Source organism: Petaurus breviceps, unplaced genomic scaffold (genome assembly GCF_028583685.1).
Source record: "Petaurus breviceps papuanus isolate PSGF00001 unplaced genomic scaffold, PetGlider_PUasm1.0 174, whole genome shotgun sequence".
Lineage (NCBI taxonomy): Eukaryota > Metazoa > Chordata > Mammalia > Diprotodontia > Petauridae > Petaurus > Petaurus breviceps.
The window spans coordinates 14,766,561-14,785,347 of NW_027185761.1; the positions used below are offsets into that span (position 1 = coordinate 14,766,561).

At 41.0% G+C, this 18,787-nt stretch overlaps 1 protein-coding gene and 1 non-coding gene across 2 annotated transcripts in view; both read left to right on the forward strand.

Moving 5' to 3' along the window:
- The window catches only part of ACAD9 (acyl-CoA dehydrogenase family member 9), a 58,585-nt gene that overhangs the window by 22,559 nt on the left and 17,239 nt on the right, over nt 1-18,787 (forward strand). The window contains exons 7-12 of the mRNA XM_069083780.1: nt 1,053-1,227; nt 2,828-2,901; nt 14,872-14,947; nt 15,651-15,721; nt 16,010-16,129; nt 16,725-16,853. Of these exons, the coding sequence (XP_068939881.1) occupies nt 1,053-1,227; nt 2,828-2,901; nt 14,872-14,947; nt 15,651-15,721; nt 16,010-16,129; nt 16,725-16,853 (645 nt within the window). The remainder of the gene's footprint in view (nt 1-1,052; nt 1,228-2,827; nt 2,902-14,871; nt 14,948-15,650; nt 15,722-16,009; nt 16,130-16,724; nt 16,854-18,787) is intronic.
- LOC138158545 (small nucleolar RNA SNORA52) lies at nt 12,942-13,075 on the forward strand. The gene has a single exon (XR_011167671.1). It is a non-coding gene; the product is annotated as a small nucleolar RNA SNORA52 (small nucleolar RNA).

The following is an 18,787-nucleotide window of genomic DNA, read 5'->3' on the forward strand; positions in this document are numbered from 1 at the left end:
TTCTTGGGTCCCAGTAAGAAGGGAAAATGTTGGCACTTGGGGTTTAGAACCAGTTGGACTGCTTCCATATGTAGAGCCTCTTATATATGAGATAACCTGGAGACCTTCAGCCTAAGGCAGGAAGCAAGCGTTTACAAGGTCCAGAGGCCTCAGTCACAGTTGTGAACGGTGCTGTCAGGACAAAGTAGATCTCTGCTGAGGAAGAAGTTGGAGCCAGAGGTCCTGTGGAGCCCCTCTGAGAGGCCGTGGTGATGGTGGTAGGCACAGCCCCACTGTCATGGAACTGACAGAATAAGAGCATTTATGTGACGCTTTAAAAATAGGATTTAATTTCATATCTTCACAGTAATCCTGGGAGTTGGGTGCTATTGTTATTTCCATTTTATAGTTTTGAGAAGACTTATCTAGGGCCACACAAGTAGGGGGTGTCTGAGGCAGGACTTGAAGTCAGACCTTCCTGACTCTGGGCCAAGCTCTCTAGCCACTAACTTACCCAGCTGCCCTTCATGGCTAATGCTTAGCCTGCTCCCATTTGTCTTAGTGACTTGGTGAGTTGAAGAACAATCAGCTTTGAGTTTTATCCTCTCTGCATCTTCCAATATGGGAGAGCACATGAAATTAACTATATGAGACTTGGGTTTCCATGAGGGAGTCTGAGAACTAATGCCTGCAGATTATAAGGATTTGCCATGTGGCAAATGACTTTGGGGGAGAAAATGAAGTATACAATAATAGCTGAACTTTTTTTTTTTAATTCTCCACTGTTTTAAAATATTTTACCTGTATTATTTCATTTGCTTCCACATAACAACCCTTTGAGATAATCAGAAAGCTGGTCTGGTGGCATTATCCCCATTTTACAGAAAAACGCAAGGCTCTGAGTAAGGGAAATGACTTGCCCAAGGTGACACATTGGAAAAGTGGACTTGAACCCAGGTCTTCTGACTTTAGCTACTTTGAGCTTTCTCCTACTGGCTCTAGCCTTATGAAGAAGGCTGGTCAATAATGATTACTTAGATTTTCCTAAATTCACTTTTTCTTTTTCCTTCTAGATCTGGATCACAAATGGTGGTTTGGCCAGCATATTCACAGTGTTTGCCAAGACAAAGATCATTGACTCAGATGGCTTAAAAAAGGACAAAATCACAGCATTCATTGTTGAAAGAGATTTTGGTGGCATCACGAATGGTAAACCTGAGAACAAATTAGGCATCCGGGGCTCTAACAGTAAGTAGTTTGTTCTTCCCCCTCCCTCTTGTAGGCCTTGGATGACATCAGGTTGTGTGTCAGTTACTCAGCCCATCAGTATCATCCTTAAGAGGCCACATCCCAACCAATGTTGCTTGAAATGTCTCCAGTGTGAAGGTGATAGTGTCCATCCTAGAGGATGGCTTCAGTACTGGCCCTCTTGTTCTCTCTCTCCCCTCAGTGCCCTCGCTCATGGGGTCCTTTACGTGCCTTCCCACTTTTCTATGGTGTTGATCATTTCTTTCCCAGACCTTCACTTAGGACTTAGAGAAGGCACTCTGTTCTTTGGGTAGAATTCTAACACTGAGAGGAACCTTAGAGACTATGCTATCTAAGCCTTTCTCTTTTCAGAGGAGGAAATGGAGGCTGAGGTGATTTGAGTTTACATGGCTTTAAAGGCTTTAAAGATGGAACAAAACTGGTCCCCTGATTCCTAGCTAGCCCAGTGCTTGCTATACTAGTTCAACATGAAGCTGCCTCTGGCTTCATATTTTGTCCCTTCATAGTAATGATCGCATTGCCATCTTCCTTTTCTTTTTAATTATCTTACAGAATGTGAATAAGCACATTTTTCCATTATTAAAAAAATTTTTAAAGGGATTTCAGTGGCCATTTAGTATCCCCAAAAGTCCATACTGTAATATACTTGACAAGTGATTTTTCTAGCCTTAGAGAGACTACTTAGCCTACTTAGAGACTTCCAATGAAAGGAAACCCTCTGCCTTCCAAGGCAGTCATCCACTTTTGGACAGCTCTAATTGGTGGGAAGTATTTCCTGCAACAAGTTGACATTTGCCTGTCATTCATGGCTCCTGTTTTACCACTTGGATCCATACAGACTATATGCCTAATCCCCTCTTCAGAACAATGGGGTTTTAAAAACCCTGGGTTTAGCCATTTGGAATGACCCATGCCTATAATCCCAGCCCCTAGGTAGGCCCGGACTAGAACTCTCGAGACTTCTGAGATACAGGGGGCTAAGCTGAGGAGGTGTCCACACAAAGGCCAGAACCAATATGGTGAACCTCTCCCTGGAGCAAGGAGCGGGAGAGGGACAATAGCCAGGATGCCTAAGCAGGGGTAAACCAGCCCAAGGTGGAGACAGAGCAGGTCAGGGCTCTCCTGCAATCAGTGGTAGGATTGGGCCCTAAGAGGACTCTTCCAGCCTAGGAGAAATAGGGAGTCCCAGCCTCAAAACAGCAACAACAACAAGTTAGGATTTAGCAAGAATGAAGTGGAACGAACCAGCCCATATTTCAGTCTGGCATTTTCCTCATCATTACACAGTGAGCTAAACTGAACATTTCAGACCACACTTTGAGAAATGGACTGTTCTGTTTCTTGTTCTGTTTTCTGTTCAAATAGTTTGCCTTTTATTGCATAATGATGTGAAATCCCCATCTCTCTTTGGCCATAGTACATTACTTAGGTAGGGCTCAGATACCAGTTAGTGTGTTACAGACTTACTGTTTTTGAGATTATTTTTCTTTTACTTGTAGCAGTTCTTCAGAACTAAGACTCATTTGTTAGATGCTGGCATGGGGGTGAAACCTTTTGAATTTTTTTTTTGAATTTTTAGCTTGTGAAGTTCATTTTGAAAATACAAAAGTGCCTGTTGAAAATGTCATTGGAGAAGTTGGAGGTGGATTTAAGGTGAGCTTCTTTTGATAGGGGGTTCATTATGCCCTCATTCATTAAGTATTCTGTGACCATTTATGAAGCATCATGGATGTAGTATAACCCTGGCAGGAACTGGGGGAGGGTGAGGGAGGGAATCCCCAGAGACTTGAAGACCCTGGGTGGTGCCAGCCTCTGTGAGCTTATAGTCTTTGAAATGGTAGCAGGCTGGGAGTGTCCTCACACTCTTCCCCTGTCCAATTGATACCCACCAGTCTTGGTCTCTTTCTCCCACCCATAACCTGATTGCCCTTCTTCAGCATATCACTTGGCTCACTCAGGAAAAATAAAGATCAAAGGTTTGAAACTCGATTTTTATCTCCTAGAGGCAAAAGAAAGCAGAGCTAGAATTTTAAACAGTTTGGGTTTTTTTTTGGGGGGGGGTGTTTTTGTTTTGGCCAGTGGATTAAAAAAAAATCTCAGTAGCACAGAATTCTTCTTATAGCTGAGGCTTAATTTACATTTTAAAAAGGGGAACAGAGAATTAGAAAATGAAATTCTAGGTGAGGAAGAAGGAACAACAAAGCCTACTCTTTGATTTGGAGGAATGTTTGAATGGAGATTAGCCTGGCTGCTGTCACAGAGGAGATGTGGGGACAAAAGCTCAAGTAGAGAATGAAGAGAGGGGGAGGAGACTAGGAATGGGATGTTCAAGAATCTGATAAGGTCAGAGAACTTGGGAGGGAGTGTCAAGCAGGTTATTGAGGGGAGTGGATGGGACTTACAGGACTCATTTCTCAGCCTCTGATCAAGACCGTGGCAGGTGAATGAAACCAGAGAGCATGTGTTTTTTTTTTAATAATGTTTTATTCTTTCCCAATTACATATAAAGACAATTTTAACATTCATTTTGTAAAAAATTTTGAGTTCTAGGTTTTCTCCCTGAAACGGTAAGGAATTTGATGTAGGTTATACAGCACATGATAGTTTTGATTATGGAAAGAAATGGCCAAAGTGTCAGAAAAGGAGGTCAAGCAATGAGAATTTGTGAAGATAAGCAGAGAAAAGGGTTAAACATAGAATTATAAACATTTGAACACAAGAATCAATTTTAAAAGAGTTGGGTATAAAGTTTGTGAACCAGAAAACAGTCTCTTACAGTGTCTCTTTTGAAAAGCTGCATTTCTAAGTTTGTTTTGGTACTACACGGCTAACAAAACATACTGCCTTTTTTCTACTGTTTTTGCTAAATCTCTTAATACTACATGTACAAATGAAACCAATAGATTAGAGCTTATAGTAGTAGATGGAAAGCTTCCAGTAAGGCACTATCTCCTTTCCTAGCCAACAAAACAAAATCCTCAAGTGTTCTCCATCTGGAACCTGTTAGATTACACAGGGATAATAATAGTACCTACCTTCCACAGTGGTTGTGATGATCAAATGAGATAATATGTAAAATGCTTTGCAAACCTTAATAAACCATATAAATACTAGCTCTTGTAATATTCATATTATTTTTGTCACCAACCATAAGCACAAAGAACAACTACTTCATAAGGGCGAAGAAGTAGCTAGGGACTATTAACTAGAAGGTCAGTTTAGCTTTAGTCATAAAGCTAGATGCGTATGCCAGCGTGTCATATGCAGAAATGTACAGTTTTGTCTTGTTTTTTAAATTTTGAAGATGTGTTGGAGGAATGGAAATTGGGAAGCAGGTCAACATATTCTTTCTATCTCACTTCCTTCCACATGTATATATGTCTATGCATCTTTTAGTCTGTGTAAGTCAAGGCACTGTACTAGGCACCACTGAAAAGTGACCCAGCCTCTGCCCTCAAGGAGCTTATACTCTGTCAAGGGGTGGGGATGGGAGTGGCTATTAGAGGTTTGTTTGGCAGGAACAGACTGTGAAAGCACATGATATGAAATAAGGCTGGAGCCCAATTGTCAGGGCCTTCCTCAGCTGCTAAAGAGTTTGACCCTAGGAGAATTGGGGAGGCACTGAAGACCTTGAGCAGGGGAGTGACACAGTCAGATTTGTGCTTTGGATTACTTTGACTCCAAGCTAGGAAATCCAGTAAGGGAAGCCATTATTAGTGTGTTTCAGTAACCAGGATCCCAGTTGTACCCTCATTTGTGCCTCTTCTGTTCCATCTCACGGCCCTCCTGTGCCTCAGTGGAGAAATTCATGAGTTACTGTGGCTGAAAGCCATATCATGCTTGGTGGCCAGCTTTCTGGCAGGAAACAAGTCCTTCTGACTCAGCAGGAGCAAGCTTCGTCCTTCCAGAGGCCCAGTAATACCCAAGCAGGCACTTTCTGGCTTGGGAGAACCTGCCAGAGACTGCACCTTCACAGAATCTTAGAATCAGAAAGGGCTTTGGAGGCTGCCTCAGCCACTCTGCCTCCAAACAGGAATCACTCTTCTTTATAGTGTGTTCAACTTGGGATCGTGAAAAGTTTGTCTAAAGACCTTCAATGAGAGGGAATTCATTGGAGCCAGCCTCTTCCACTCTTGTATCATTCTGATTGCTGCCTTTTGTTGTATTGTTGTTGTTTTTTAATAAGGAGCCTACATTTGTTTCTGGGCAGCTTTCACCCTTCACTTCTGACTCCTCCCTCTGCTGCCAAGGCAGAAGCAAGCTTAAATTTTCCTGCTCTATGTGACCTTTTCAGCTATGTCATGACCCATTCCCTCTTTTTCCCATTTCAGATGAAATAGAAAAATCTTCAATTGATTCTCATTTGACAAAACCTTAAGACCATTCAGGTCCTGGTGCCCTCCTAGAGAGTTCATCTGGTTTATCCATTTGGACCCCATACCTGCCAGCTCTACGAGTCTCTTCCACACCAATGGTGAAACTTCCTGGAAGAGCTTTGTTTGGTGAAGGCACATTTTTCGTTTAGAATTGCAAAGCTCTGTCATGTATAACTTGATCTCTTTTATATTAAAATTTAAGTCAGACAGTTGATAGAATAATTAAGTTGATTTTCAGATGCTTGAATTCTGCATCAAGTACTTACTGACTTTGTGACTGCTAACAAGTCGCTTAACCTCCTGGCCTTAGGCTCATCTATGAAATCGAAATAAAAACACCTTCAGTACCTGCCAGTACAGAGGACTATTCTAACCATCACGTGGGGTCACGTATGGAAAGCACTTTGGCCCTCCTAAATTCAGACATAAGTGCAGCTACTGCCAGCTTTGGAGAAATGGGAAAAAAGAAAAACTAGAGCAGTAGAAGCCATCAATTTCTTGGTGAAACAGGGGAAGCTGGTTTTTTTTTTTTTGGATGTAGTTTGCCATGCTGCTATTAGAAATAGAACCAAGGAGGGAAGAAGGGGAAAAAAAAAAAAAACAATCCTGTGAAGTCTTAACAAATAGAAATTTTTCCGTTGAATAATCTCTTTTTTTGGGGGGGGGGAGAGCAGTTGGGGTTAAGTAACTTGCCCAAGGTCACAAAGCTAGTGTTTGTGTGTGTGTGTGTTAAGTGTCTGAGGCTGGATTTGAACTCAGGTCACCCTGGCTCCAGGGCCAGTGCTCTACTCACTGCGCCACCTAGCCACTCCTCTCTCATTTTTTTGAGTCTTACTATCATCAATGACTGCTTCTTCTGATGTTTTGTTGTATTATGGACTTCTGAAAATTAATAGATTTAGACAAGCATCTCTCCTCTATAATGTGTTAATTTTCTCCATGATTACGTGTTTCCAAACAAAAGTAGAAGAACACTAAGACAGGTGACACAGTTTATAGATTGCTAGCCTGGAGTCAAGAAAATCAGGCTTCAAATTCTGTCCCAAACACATAATAACAGCTGTGTGACCCTGTCACTTAATCTTTGCCTCAGTTTCCTCATCTATAAAATGGCGATATTACCTCACAGAGTTGTTGTAAAGATCAAATGAGCTGATAATCCATAAAGTGCTTAGTATAGTGCCTGGTATATAGTAGGTGTTATGTAAATGCTTGTTATTACTATTATTATTATTATAATGAAATCAGAACCTGGGTTTGAATTCTGCCTCTGCTTCTTAATGGCTTTGTAAGAGCAGGCAAGTCACTTTGACCTGGCTTAGTCCTGGCCTCATCTGCCCAGTGAGAGGTTAGACTAAATCATCTCTAAAATCTCTTCCATTTCTAAAGCCTGTGATTTTTCTACATGTTGCTGGAAGAAACTAAAACAGATGAGGAACAAGCAAGAGTTACAGGACATTGATAAGCTATGTTGCAAAAGGAATCAAACTCTCAGCAGGCATCCTGTTAGCCATGTACCTACTGGCCCCTATATGGGGACTAGATAGATCTGTAGGTCTCTTAAAGCAAGGTTAATTATTGCATATTATATATAATACTTATGCATTATATATAGTATATAGTATGTGTACATCAACTTTTTCATACCTTTAAAGATGGCACTCCTGGGGCAGCTAGGTGGCGCAGTGAATAGAGCACTGGTTCTAGAATCAGGAGGACCTAAGTTCAAATCAGTCTCAGATGCTTGATACTTACTAGCCATGTGACCTTGGACAAGTCACTTAACCCCAATTACCGTGCCTTCCCCCCTCCAAAAAGCAAAAAAAAAAAAAAAGATGGTATTCCTGATTAGAAGCTGTAGCTGCCATTTCTGGAGCCCATTGTATTATTTTTTTTATCATTGTTTTATCAGCTCTGGTTTATAGTCATCTCATCACTTTGAGCACTAGAAGAGCCATGCCACTTTTTTCCCCAAAATTTATTTTTGGTTTTCAACATTCATTTCCACAAGATTTTGAGTTACAAATTTTTCTCCCCATCTTTCCCCTACCCCATCCCAAAATAGCCTACTGAATACCCCTTCCCCCAGTCTGTTCTCTCTTATGTCCTCACACATCCCACCCCCAACTTTATTTTAAACATTTGTTTTTAAAACTTTTGAGTTCCAGATTTTTTCTCTTCTTCCCTCCTCCCTCCCTCCCCCCCCACTGGGAAGATAAGCAATTCAATATAGGTTGTACATGTGTAGTAATGCAAAACATTTCTATAGTAGCTGTATTGTGAAAGACTAACTATAATTCCTTCCATCCTATCCTGCTCCCCACTTATTCTATTTTCTATTTTGACCCTGTTCCTTTTCAAAAGTATTTGCTTCTAACTACCCTCTCTCCCAATCTGCCCTCCCTTCTATCATTCCCCCTTTTATCCCCTTCCCCCTATTTTCCTGTAGGGTAAGATACTCAAATGAGTGTGTATGTTATTCCTTCCTTAAGCCAAATTCAATGAGAGTAAAGTTGACTCATTCCCTTTCACCTAACTGCACTTCCCCTCCATTGTAACAGTTTTCTCTCATCTCTTTTACATGAAATAATTTACCCTAATCTATCTCTCCATTTTCCTTCTCCCAATATATTCCTCTCTCACCTCTTAATTTTATTTTTTTGGATATCATCCCTTCATATTCAACTCATCCTGTGTCCTCTGCCTGTGTATACATGTACATATACATGCACACACTCACATATATATACACACATACACCCTCCTATACACACGTATATATGTATGTATACATACATACATATATATATATATATATACACACACACACACATACACACACACACATATATTCCCTTCAACTATCCTTATACTGAAAAAAGTCTTATAAGTTACAATTATAGTTTTTCCATGGTGGAATGTAAATATTTCAACTTTAATAAGTTCCTTATGATTTCTTTTTCCTGTTTACCTTCTCATGCTTCTCTTGCTTCTTGTATTTAAAAGTCAGATTATCTGTTCAGCTCTGTTTTTTTCATCAAGAATGCTAGAAAATCCTCTATTTCATTGAATGACTGTATTTTTCCCTGAAGCATTATACTCAGTTTTGCTGGGTAGGTGATTCTTGGTTTTAATCCTAGCTCCTTTGATCTCCGGAATATCATATCCCAAGCCCTTTGATCCCTTAATGTAGAAGCTGCTAAGTCTTGTGTTATCCTGATTGTGTTTCCACAATACTCAAATTGTTTCTTCCTGACTGCTTGCAGTATTTTCTCCTTGACCTGGGAACTCTGGAATTCGGCTATAATATTCCTAGGAGTTTTCTTTTTGAGATCTTTTTCAAGAGGCAATTGGTGAATTCTTTCCATTTCTATTTTGCCCTCTGGTTCTAGAATATCAGGGCAATTTTCCTTGAGAATTTCTTGAAGGATGATTTCTAGGCTCTTTTTTTGATCATAGCTTTCAGGTAGCCCAATAATTTTTAAATTATCTCTCCTGGATCTATTTTCCAGGTCAGTGGTTTTTCCAGTGAGATATTTCACATTACCTTCTATATTTTCATTTGTTTGGATCTGTTTAATATTATCTTGATTTCTTATAAAGTCATTAGCTTCCATTTGCTCCAATCTAATTTTGAAGGAATTATTCTCTTCAGTGAGTTTTTGAAATTCCTTTTCCATCTGGTAAATTTGGCTTTTTAAGGCATTCTTCTCTTCATTGGCTTTTTGGGCCTCTTTTGCCATTTGAGTTAGTCTATTTTTTAAGGTGTTATTTTCTTCAGTATCTTTTTGGGTCTCCTTTAGCAGGCTGTTGACTTGCTTTTCATGATTTTCTTGCATCATTCTCATTTCTCTTCCCAATTTTTCCTCAACTTCTCTTACTTGATTTTTAAAATCCTTCTTGAGCTCCTCCATGGCCTGTTACCAATTCATATTTTTCTTGGAAGCTTTTGATTCAGGAGTTCTGACTTCGTTGTCTTCCTCCTGTTCCATGCTTTGATACTTTTTGTCCCCCCAAAAGGATTCTATTGTCTGTGCTTCCTCTTCTTGCTCATATTGCCAGCTAACTTTTGAGCTCTTTGCCACACTAGAACTCTGCTTCCAGATTACAGAGAGCTATGTCCCAAATTACTAGGGGTTTTGCAGCTGCCACAGCTATTAGGAGGGTGCCCTCTCTACAGCCCCATAATCTCTGGCTCCCTGGTCAAACACTTCAGGACCACCACCCAAGACTGCAATCCAGATCCAAGCAGGTTAAAGCAAGAGTGATTATCCTCTGAATGGTCACTTGGTCCCCCTACAATCTGCAGGCCAGGAGCTCTGGAAACAGCCATGCTGCATCAGCTGCCGCACTTCTGCCACTTCTCGCTCTGGGGGCAGGGGCTGGACTGTACTCTTTTCCACCCAGATCCAACAGAGTTCCACACTGACCTTTAGCTTTCTTTTTGGGTCTGTGAGTTGAGAAGTGTGGAAACTGCCATAGCTGCCAGTGATTCACTCTCCTGAAGTCGGGGCCGCCCTGGGGCCAGAACCCATGGGACTGTGCACAGCTCCCAGACTGGTGCAATATACTCTTTCTGCCGGGCTGCCTTCAGCGGGAGATTTGTTTCTCTTTGAGACTTTCTGGGTTCTGTAAGCTCTAAAATTTGTTTACAGTCATTTTTTACATGTATTGGAGGTGGAGGGAGCCAGAGCCATGCAGAGGTATACTCTTTTTACTTCGCCATCTTGCCTCCGCCCCCGTCATGCCATTTCTGAGTGCTGTTATGATCAGAATTTTACTTCAGTTTTCCCTTAAAGTACATTTTTCATTCGTTTTTTCTTAAGGTTTTCGTTAGGGAGGTAGGTGACACAGTGCTGGGCCTGAAGTCAGGAAGGCTTATCTTCCTGAGTTTCAATCTGACCTCAGACACTTAGTAGCTGTGTGATCCTGGGCAAGTCATTTAATCCTGTTTGCCTCAGTTTCCTCATTTGTAAAATGAGTTGGGGAAGGAAACCCCAAATGGGGTGACAGAGAGTTAGACATGACTGAAAACAACTGAACAACAATAGGTTTTCCATCTTAAATTCATTATATAAAAGGTTCTTGAGAAGTTTGCAGTTTTCTACAACTCAGACATATTCAGTTCTGGAAAATTATTCTGCCCTGAGCTTTGTTTCCATGCTGATCCCCTGATTGCAGCAGGCTCTTTGTGGAAAGCTAGCTGGCTCATTTCCTGTTCCAGATTCCCAAAGTCTGATGATGAAGTCAGATGCATATCTGGAGCTGTGTAGATTGTTCTCATAAATGCCTCTTGTCTGGCACCACCTTGTGTGCTACCCTTTCCCAATGACTCGAATGGTTCCTGTGAAAGAATGTTCACCTTATAGTCCAGAGACCTAGTTTTCTTTGTGCCAGTGTGACCTTGGTAAATAATTTAATCTTTCTGTGCACATTCTCTCATCTGCAAAATGAGATGATTGCTAAGGACCCTTCCAGATCTAAACTCCTGTGTCCCTATAAGCTTGCAAAAGACACAATTACCTTATCCCCATCAAGTTGTACTACAGGGTTAAGACCACTATCATACTGTCTTTTACTTTACTTTTTAAAGACAAAAGTTATATATATTATGACTGTTTTTACTCAATTTTATTGACCTCTTTGCTCAAACTGAGCTTTAGGTCTTTCAGGATAATAGATCAACTTCATGATGTCATTCAGAGTCCTCTGTCATATGGGCCTAGCCATTAGTAATTCCCTTCTCATATCCTAAACTTGCTGTTTCTGAGTTTGTCTGCTACACTCTGTTTTCACTATTCTTCTTTGTTAACATTGTCTTTGCCACATCTCCTCCCTCTCTTTGAGCCTCTTGTCCAAATCCTTCACATCCTTCAAGGCCCAACTCAAAAGATATTTCTTTCATGAACTCTTCCTGGGACTTAGCAGCATGAAGTATCATGTCGGTTGGAACATAAGCCACTGTTTTCACTGAGCCTAGCTTGTGCGAAGATGAGTGCAACCTGTAATGACTGTCTTAGGGAGAAAAGCCAAGATTTAAGGTGAGATGCCTGGGACCAAGTGGAGCTTTTGTGGAGTAGAATTAGCTTGATAAAAGATTCACCAAACTTTCTAGACAGGTGGCATTAGTGACATTGTAAGAAAGGACTAGAATTGGAAATTTTCTTTTTAGATTGTAAAAATATGGGTGATGATACCAGGGGAGGAAATTTCTAGCATTTGACTTAAATTTCAAAACAGAAGTCATTAACTGTGTTGGAATTACAAACAAAACAGCAGGAAGGAGATAGAGTGTTAAAAAAAGAATATGTTTAGTTGGAAAACAGAAGAAAAAATTCAGAACATCGTTGGACAATATTTCAAGAGCCTAACTGGGATGAATAATGAAGTTTATTAGTGTGTACTTTTCTTTACAAAACTAAGACAAAAAATGCAATTCCAGTCAGCTGCCTTTGACGTTCAAATCAAAGTCTTAGACATCACAACTAAGTGAGAAGTGCTTCCAGATGCATTTAAAGCAGACTTTGGGGAATGCTAAAGATGTATGCAGAGTAGTCTCTTTTCTTAGTTGGATGTCTTTAGCTCAGCAATTTCCAATCAATTTCAAGAGAAATGGCTAGAATACTGACATCTTTGTCTTTGGGGAAACAAACACAACTATGATCTTAAAAATGAAAAGTGATAGTGGAAAATCTTTAGTATACCAAGCATGGAAAAGAAATCAGTGAAACCCATGCTCATGTAGGCTGTGGAAAATGGAAAGAAAAAAAAATTGCCCCTTATAGCAATGTTAAGTACCAATAGCTGTATGGTCTACTGAGGTGAAAAACCTTTTTTTCTGAAACTGAGGATCTTCTAAAAAAGTAATCCCAGGAACAGCAGTTGTGCCAAGACAAAGGCTAGATGATGAATGATTTAATGATCAATTGGTTATCTGTAACTAGAGTAAAAGACTTAGGGCTGTTCTAAAAGGATTATGCTAGCATTAGACACATTTAAAGGACATTAAATCCTTAGCATTAAAAATAAGTTTGGATCCTCAAATTCAAAACTGATGACTATTCCTGGTGGAATGCTGTTGCAGTGATCAGTCCTCAGGGTGGTCACACCTTAGCCGATCAAGGACAACACAAAAGTCAGTGTTCAGATTGGCTTTATCAGTTGAGTCATGATTTTCCAGGTAGAAAACATAAGAAGCTGTTAGTTTATCTAAGGATGGTTAGTAGAACCTCATTCTGTCATCCTTGACCTCAGAAAATGTTACCCTTCAAATGTAACGGCTGGTAGGGAAGACATCCTTATAGAAACATTGGGAAATAGTCCATCCTAATTCCTGCTGGTCACAACTGTACCTGCCAGGTTTCGCTGGTGGACCACAGTATATCAGAAATCCTCTTTGGGACCTGTGGTGCATCATGGGCTCACAGCCAGCCAGGGGTCTCTGAACACAGAATTAGATTTTGACAGTTAAGCAAATGGGGGTGGAGGTAGAGGGTTGGGTGGTATTGATTGGACAAGTTGATTTTGGGCATGTTACTCTTCCAAGAGAACAGCCTTGTTCCTCACCCCCCATGTGGACAGGTGCACACTGGTTCAGCATCTCGGTCTAAGTTATGTTTGGGGGACCTGGGTGGTTCCTGTTGCCTGTATCTAAGGGTTCAGCTTGAATTCTGAGAAGCCATGTGGCAGTAAAGCACTTGGAGGTCTGGCAGATGCTGTCCTCTGATTACTGCCTGGTCTTCGGGTGAGCTGCTGAGGCATGAAGTTACTAAGTGTCCAGCCATATTCCAGACCCCATGTGGCATAAGCCCCAGGAACCACCTCCTGCTATTCTTTGCTGACATACTTTCCTGGTGATGTATCCTTGGAGGGTGGGCCGAAGGTGTGATTTGTTTTGGAAGGGAAGGTGTGCCCAGTGGGCCTGCCATCCGCACAAGTCACCAGCCTCGAATAAGATTTATCAAGGTCTATGCCCCTCCTCAAAAAAAAACAAACCAAAAACAAACCAGGGAATCTGGGGTTTAGAAGTGGATACCTGTTAGACTGTCCAACTGTTAGAGGACTTAGGGTGGAGATGGAGGTGCCTTGTGTGGGGTTTCTAGAAACTTGAGTTACTCAGCCTTGCAAGGAGAACAGCAGGGTATCCCTGGTCAGGCCCAGGGAGAAGGGAGAGAGCCTCCCATGGAGCAGTAAACACACTTCCCCTTTCATGAACAACTGCTGCATTCCAGTAAAAGCCCCGTGCCTAATGCCTAGACCTGCTGCTCACATTGCCCTTTTGCCCCTCATGCAAAAAGATGATAAAGCAAAAAGAGGAAAAAATGTTGGGAAGAAGAGGACAATGTAAATGACCAAGTGACATTAATTTTAATTGAAAGGAAAGTAAACACATTTTATATATGTTTTAATACGGTAACTTTGTATAATTATTTTTCATTATATTGTTTTTTTCCTTTCAAAGGAAAGGTCACTTTTTAGGGATTCAGCCTTTATTCATAAGGAGCCTGGATCTGGACTGATACAACAGTCTCTCCTTCCTTTAAATTATGTCTCATCGTAGCACTTGGTGCTGTTGTTTGTGTACACATTTTTATCTTTTCTATTGGACTATAATATAATCTATAATCTATAGATATTATATTATATATAATCTATATAATATAATCTGTAATCTCCTTGGGCAGACTGCCTTATTCATCTTTGTATATACTGTAGAACTTAACACATTGTAGGTCTTTGGTAAGTATTTGCAAAAGTGAATGAGTGATGTTAAAAAGCAGGATTGGGCCATATTATGTACATATGGTTTCATTGCTAAATGAATGTTAAATTATTGACAAAATCACCTTCCTCAATAAAAGCTGAGGTTCCAGGCAGAGGATTTTTACAAGTCCTACAAACTTGGAGAAGAATCCAGTGGTTATTTGCCATGATCTTAATTCAGCATCTGAATTCTGTGGGCCACCACCCCCTTGGTATACGTTGCAGCGCTTCCCCAGATTTTGTTTTCTCGTTTCACAGTCCTTAACATATCTGTGATAGGACTGGATTCATGGAACAGGCTGCAGAAAAGCTCCTTGGTGCCTGAGGTACAGAACCAAGTCTGATCTCTACGTTGTGAACCTTGTCCCATGGTAGCTTGCTTGCTGCTTCTGTCAGAAGCCGTCTTCTCCTCATGGCACATCCTTCTCTGGAATTTGATGAGCTCTTGATGATGAATAATTAAAGCTTTTCCTTCCTCTTACAGCTAGCAATGAATATCCTGAACAGTGGCCGATTTACCATGGGAAGTTTAGTTGCTGGGATGCTCAAGAAGTTGATTGGTAAGTCAGGCAATCATTCAAGTAAAGAACTTGTGAATATTTGTCCCACTGGCACACTAAGTCCTTGGTCCCAAAAAAAAGAGGACTCAGCCATTTGGAGGTGACTATTGAAAGAAGGAAGAATATTTCAGATTTGTTTTTATTGTTTCTTTTTCTCTAGTGTGATTGAGCCTGAAAAACATTCTTCAAAGTAGCAAATCTTTCATTGTGGCCACTGTTTCCTTGGGAAAACAAAGAGAATGTGTGTAGAGGAGGAAAGTGTGTGTGGGCCCCCACCCCACACCATCGATTTTGTTGTTATCGGTTCTTTCAGTTGTGTCTGACTCTTTGGAACCCCATTTGAGGTTTTCTTGACAAGACTATAGACTGACTGAGCCACAAAGTGATTGCTGAGGAAGCAGAGCTCTCGTGAGGGCTTCAGTGTGTGTGTCTGCTGATGTTTCCAGAATGCCTGGGACATCAGTTTGGCCCTGATGAGGCTAAACACAAAAGACAGTGTTTTTCTTTTCTTAACATTTTTCAAGATGTATATGTTGGAGGCTTCTTTTAATCTTATTCCTTGGCCCATACAACTGAGCAGTTTTCCCCTTTCTGAGAAGATAGAGATGGATTTATCCCCTGTCACTCCTGTTAATACATTTGAAAGCTCATGAACTTGACTTTAAGAAATCATCCTTCTTAATGACTGCTTTCTTTTCTTAAGGAATGACAGCAGAATATGCCTGTACAAGGAAGCAGTTCAACAGAACTCTAAGTGAATTTGGATTAATTGAGGTAATTAAGAAACTGAAAGCTATCCTTGCTCATTTCAAAGGCATCTTCAGTTGGGGCCAGTGTGTGCTTGCAAAGTAGAGAATTTTTCTCCATTGTAATGGTGACTGCTTGTCATGGCGATTTAGAAAATAGAAATTAAGTTATTTTATTTCATGTAAATATCTTTATTTAAACCTCTGATCTCTTTTGGGATGCAGCTGCTTGTCCTGATGAACTGCCGTAATTACAGATGAGCAGTTCAGGAACCTGATGTAAATTGGCCTTTGTGTTTGTTCTTATTAACTTTAGGAAAAGTTTGCTCTGTTGGCCAAGAAAACCTATGTGATGGAGAGTATGGCCTACCTCACTGCCGGGATGATGGACAGCCCAGGTTTTCCTGATTGCTCTCTGGAAGCAGCCATGGTGAAGGTGACTGGGAAAAGTGGGGCAGCCATGGGTTTTGAGAGGCTGAAAGTAGGATGCCAGCTCCCACAATATGAAGAGATGTTACAGGTCCTAGGTGCTGCCCAGAGAGGTGCAGGGATTGCCCACAGTTACGTGGTTTATTTGTGGTAGATAAGTTTTTAATAGCATTTATTTTTCATCCCACCATAGGCTGTCCCAAGCCCACTCTATTGGTCACAGCTTTTCTACCCTCGGTTTTTTTAATGCTTCTGATCATTTATGGAATGCCTATGGAATGTTCAGTATTCTCAGGATACTGTACCTAGTTCTTGCTTTCAAGAAACCTGTTGGTTGGAGTCACAAGACTAATACACATGAAATAACATTGAACAATAGTAGAATGTTATATGATTAAATGCTGCAGAGAATGGGGGAATTCCAAGCTCACAGAATGTAAAGATCAGGGAGGGCTCTCATAGTCAGTGAATATTCCATGAAAGAGGTAAAATTTATATTTTTCATCTAACAACATCCTTTGCTTCATCTAGACGCTGCTGTTAGCACCTAATGACACATATATGCAGCAAGGCCATGATAATATCTTTGTCGTTTGTTGTAGGTGTTCAGCTCCGAAGCAGCCTGGATTTGTGTGAGTGAAGCCCTACAGATTGTTGGAGGCCTGGGATACATGAAAGATTATCCCTATGAGCGCTATCTCCGGGACTCCAGGATTCTGCTGATTTTTGAGGTATGTCTTGAGTTTTACACTTGTCACCATCACCGTTTCTTCTGATTGGAGTAGAATATGTGTTCTGGACATCTGTATTCCCTTTCCTAGCTAGTGGAGTGTCAGAAAGGACTTACCTTTTGTTTACAATTTACAGCCTCCTGAATGGTATACAGTATGGTTCTTCTGATAAATTGGCTTTGAGTTTTGAAGGGTCCAGTCCAGGTGGTTCAGATGCTTGGAGAACAGTGTAGATGAGCTTAAAGGCATAGGTTTTGTCCCCCGGTCGTGGAGGACACTTATATGGCTAGATGTCTCTCTATCCCAACAAAATAATGCCATTTGTCAGAATGGGAGATGGAGAGTTTAGATGGCTCAGAGTAAATCCAGGCCCCCTTTTAGAAGCACAATGCAAAAGTTCATGTCTTATCGTAAGGTCTTTGTGAACAAAAGCCAGCACACAGCTTGATTTTAAAAAATAATAGCTTATAGTTATGTGGTGCTTTAAAGTTACAGAATACTTTATGCTTATCCATCTTCTTGAACCTCACAACATCTCTATAATAGAAGTGTCATTCCTCAATTGCCAATGAGGAGAGGGAGGTTAGATGACCTGCCCAAGGTCCGGACTAGGATCCAGAGCTTTTTGACTGTAAGAGCTACATTCTATTCTACTGTCTCCCTTTACTTAAAGCAGAGGGTAGATACTGCTTTTTCCCATCTTGGATATTTACTCATGGAGTCTGGTACAGCACCTGTACTTTCTCAAATTTAAGATTTCACCACTTTGAAAAAGAAGCCTCAGTGCTAGAAAGTGAGAAGGATGGAGGGAGGGAGGGTCACCGAGGAACAAGCTGGAACGTGAGGAGGAGACTCCAGACAATTGTGCACTCGAGAAGCTGGGGGGTTTTAACCCAGAGAAGACTGGGGATTGGGGAATATGATACCAGTGAGGTTGGCCAGTTAGGGACCCAGAAGCAGGGCTCTCCGTTTTTCTTGTTAGGATGGACATTTTAAAAGAACCAGCACAGGTATGTGCCTATTTTGTAATTTTTAAGTTTCTGAAGGTAAGTATATACTACTTGGTGGGTCAGCAAATCTGGCTCCTTTTCTTCCTCTTTATTGTCCCCTCCCTCCTTCCTGATTTATCCCTCATTGTTCAGTTCAGCTCAGAAAATGTGTATTTGGCACCTGCCATATAAATGAGACACGAAGACAAAAACAAAACAGACCTTGCCTTCGGGGAGCTTACGTTCTACCTTGGGAACTCAACCTCTGCACAAAATAATAAATACAGTAGATGTACAAAGAGGAGGAAGAGTGCTAATGATGGGAGGTGGGAATCATAAATGTGGAAATGGAGCACCGTAATCTATGAAGAAGTTCGTGATGAGTGTGTTACCCACAAGATTTTAGTCACATTTTAGATCTCAGGAGGTGTTTTCCACGTACAGGGTTTTGAAATCTCTGAATTCCCCTTTGTCATCACAATCTCCTGCCCTTCCACTTCTCCCACAGCCTCACTTTTCAGTCTGCTTTCATGGCAGTCCTTTAATTCCTTTCACTGCATCCTCTGATCTTCATCTTCTCTTGGCCTAGTGGGTAGAGTTTGAGCCTCAGAATCAGAAAGGTATGAGTTCAGGTTTTGCTCTGACACCTACCAGCCATGAGAACCTGGGAAAGTCACCTAAACTCTTTCAGGCTCAGTTTCCTTGTCTATAAGATGGGGATAATGGCATCTGCCTCATAGGATTGTTGTGGATCAAGTTGAGTAACAGGTGTAAAGTACTTTACCAATCTTCAGTATAAACATTAGCTTTGATTATTCGTTCCCTGACCTCCCTTTGCATCCCCCATTCTGTCTCTTTCCTCCCTTCATAGTCTTGACCTCGTAGTTAGGATATTCAGCATGCCCCTCTTCTCTCTCCTTAAATCCCCTGCCTTCTTGTTCTGTT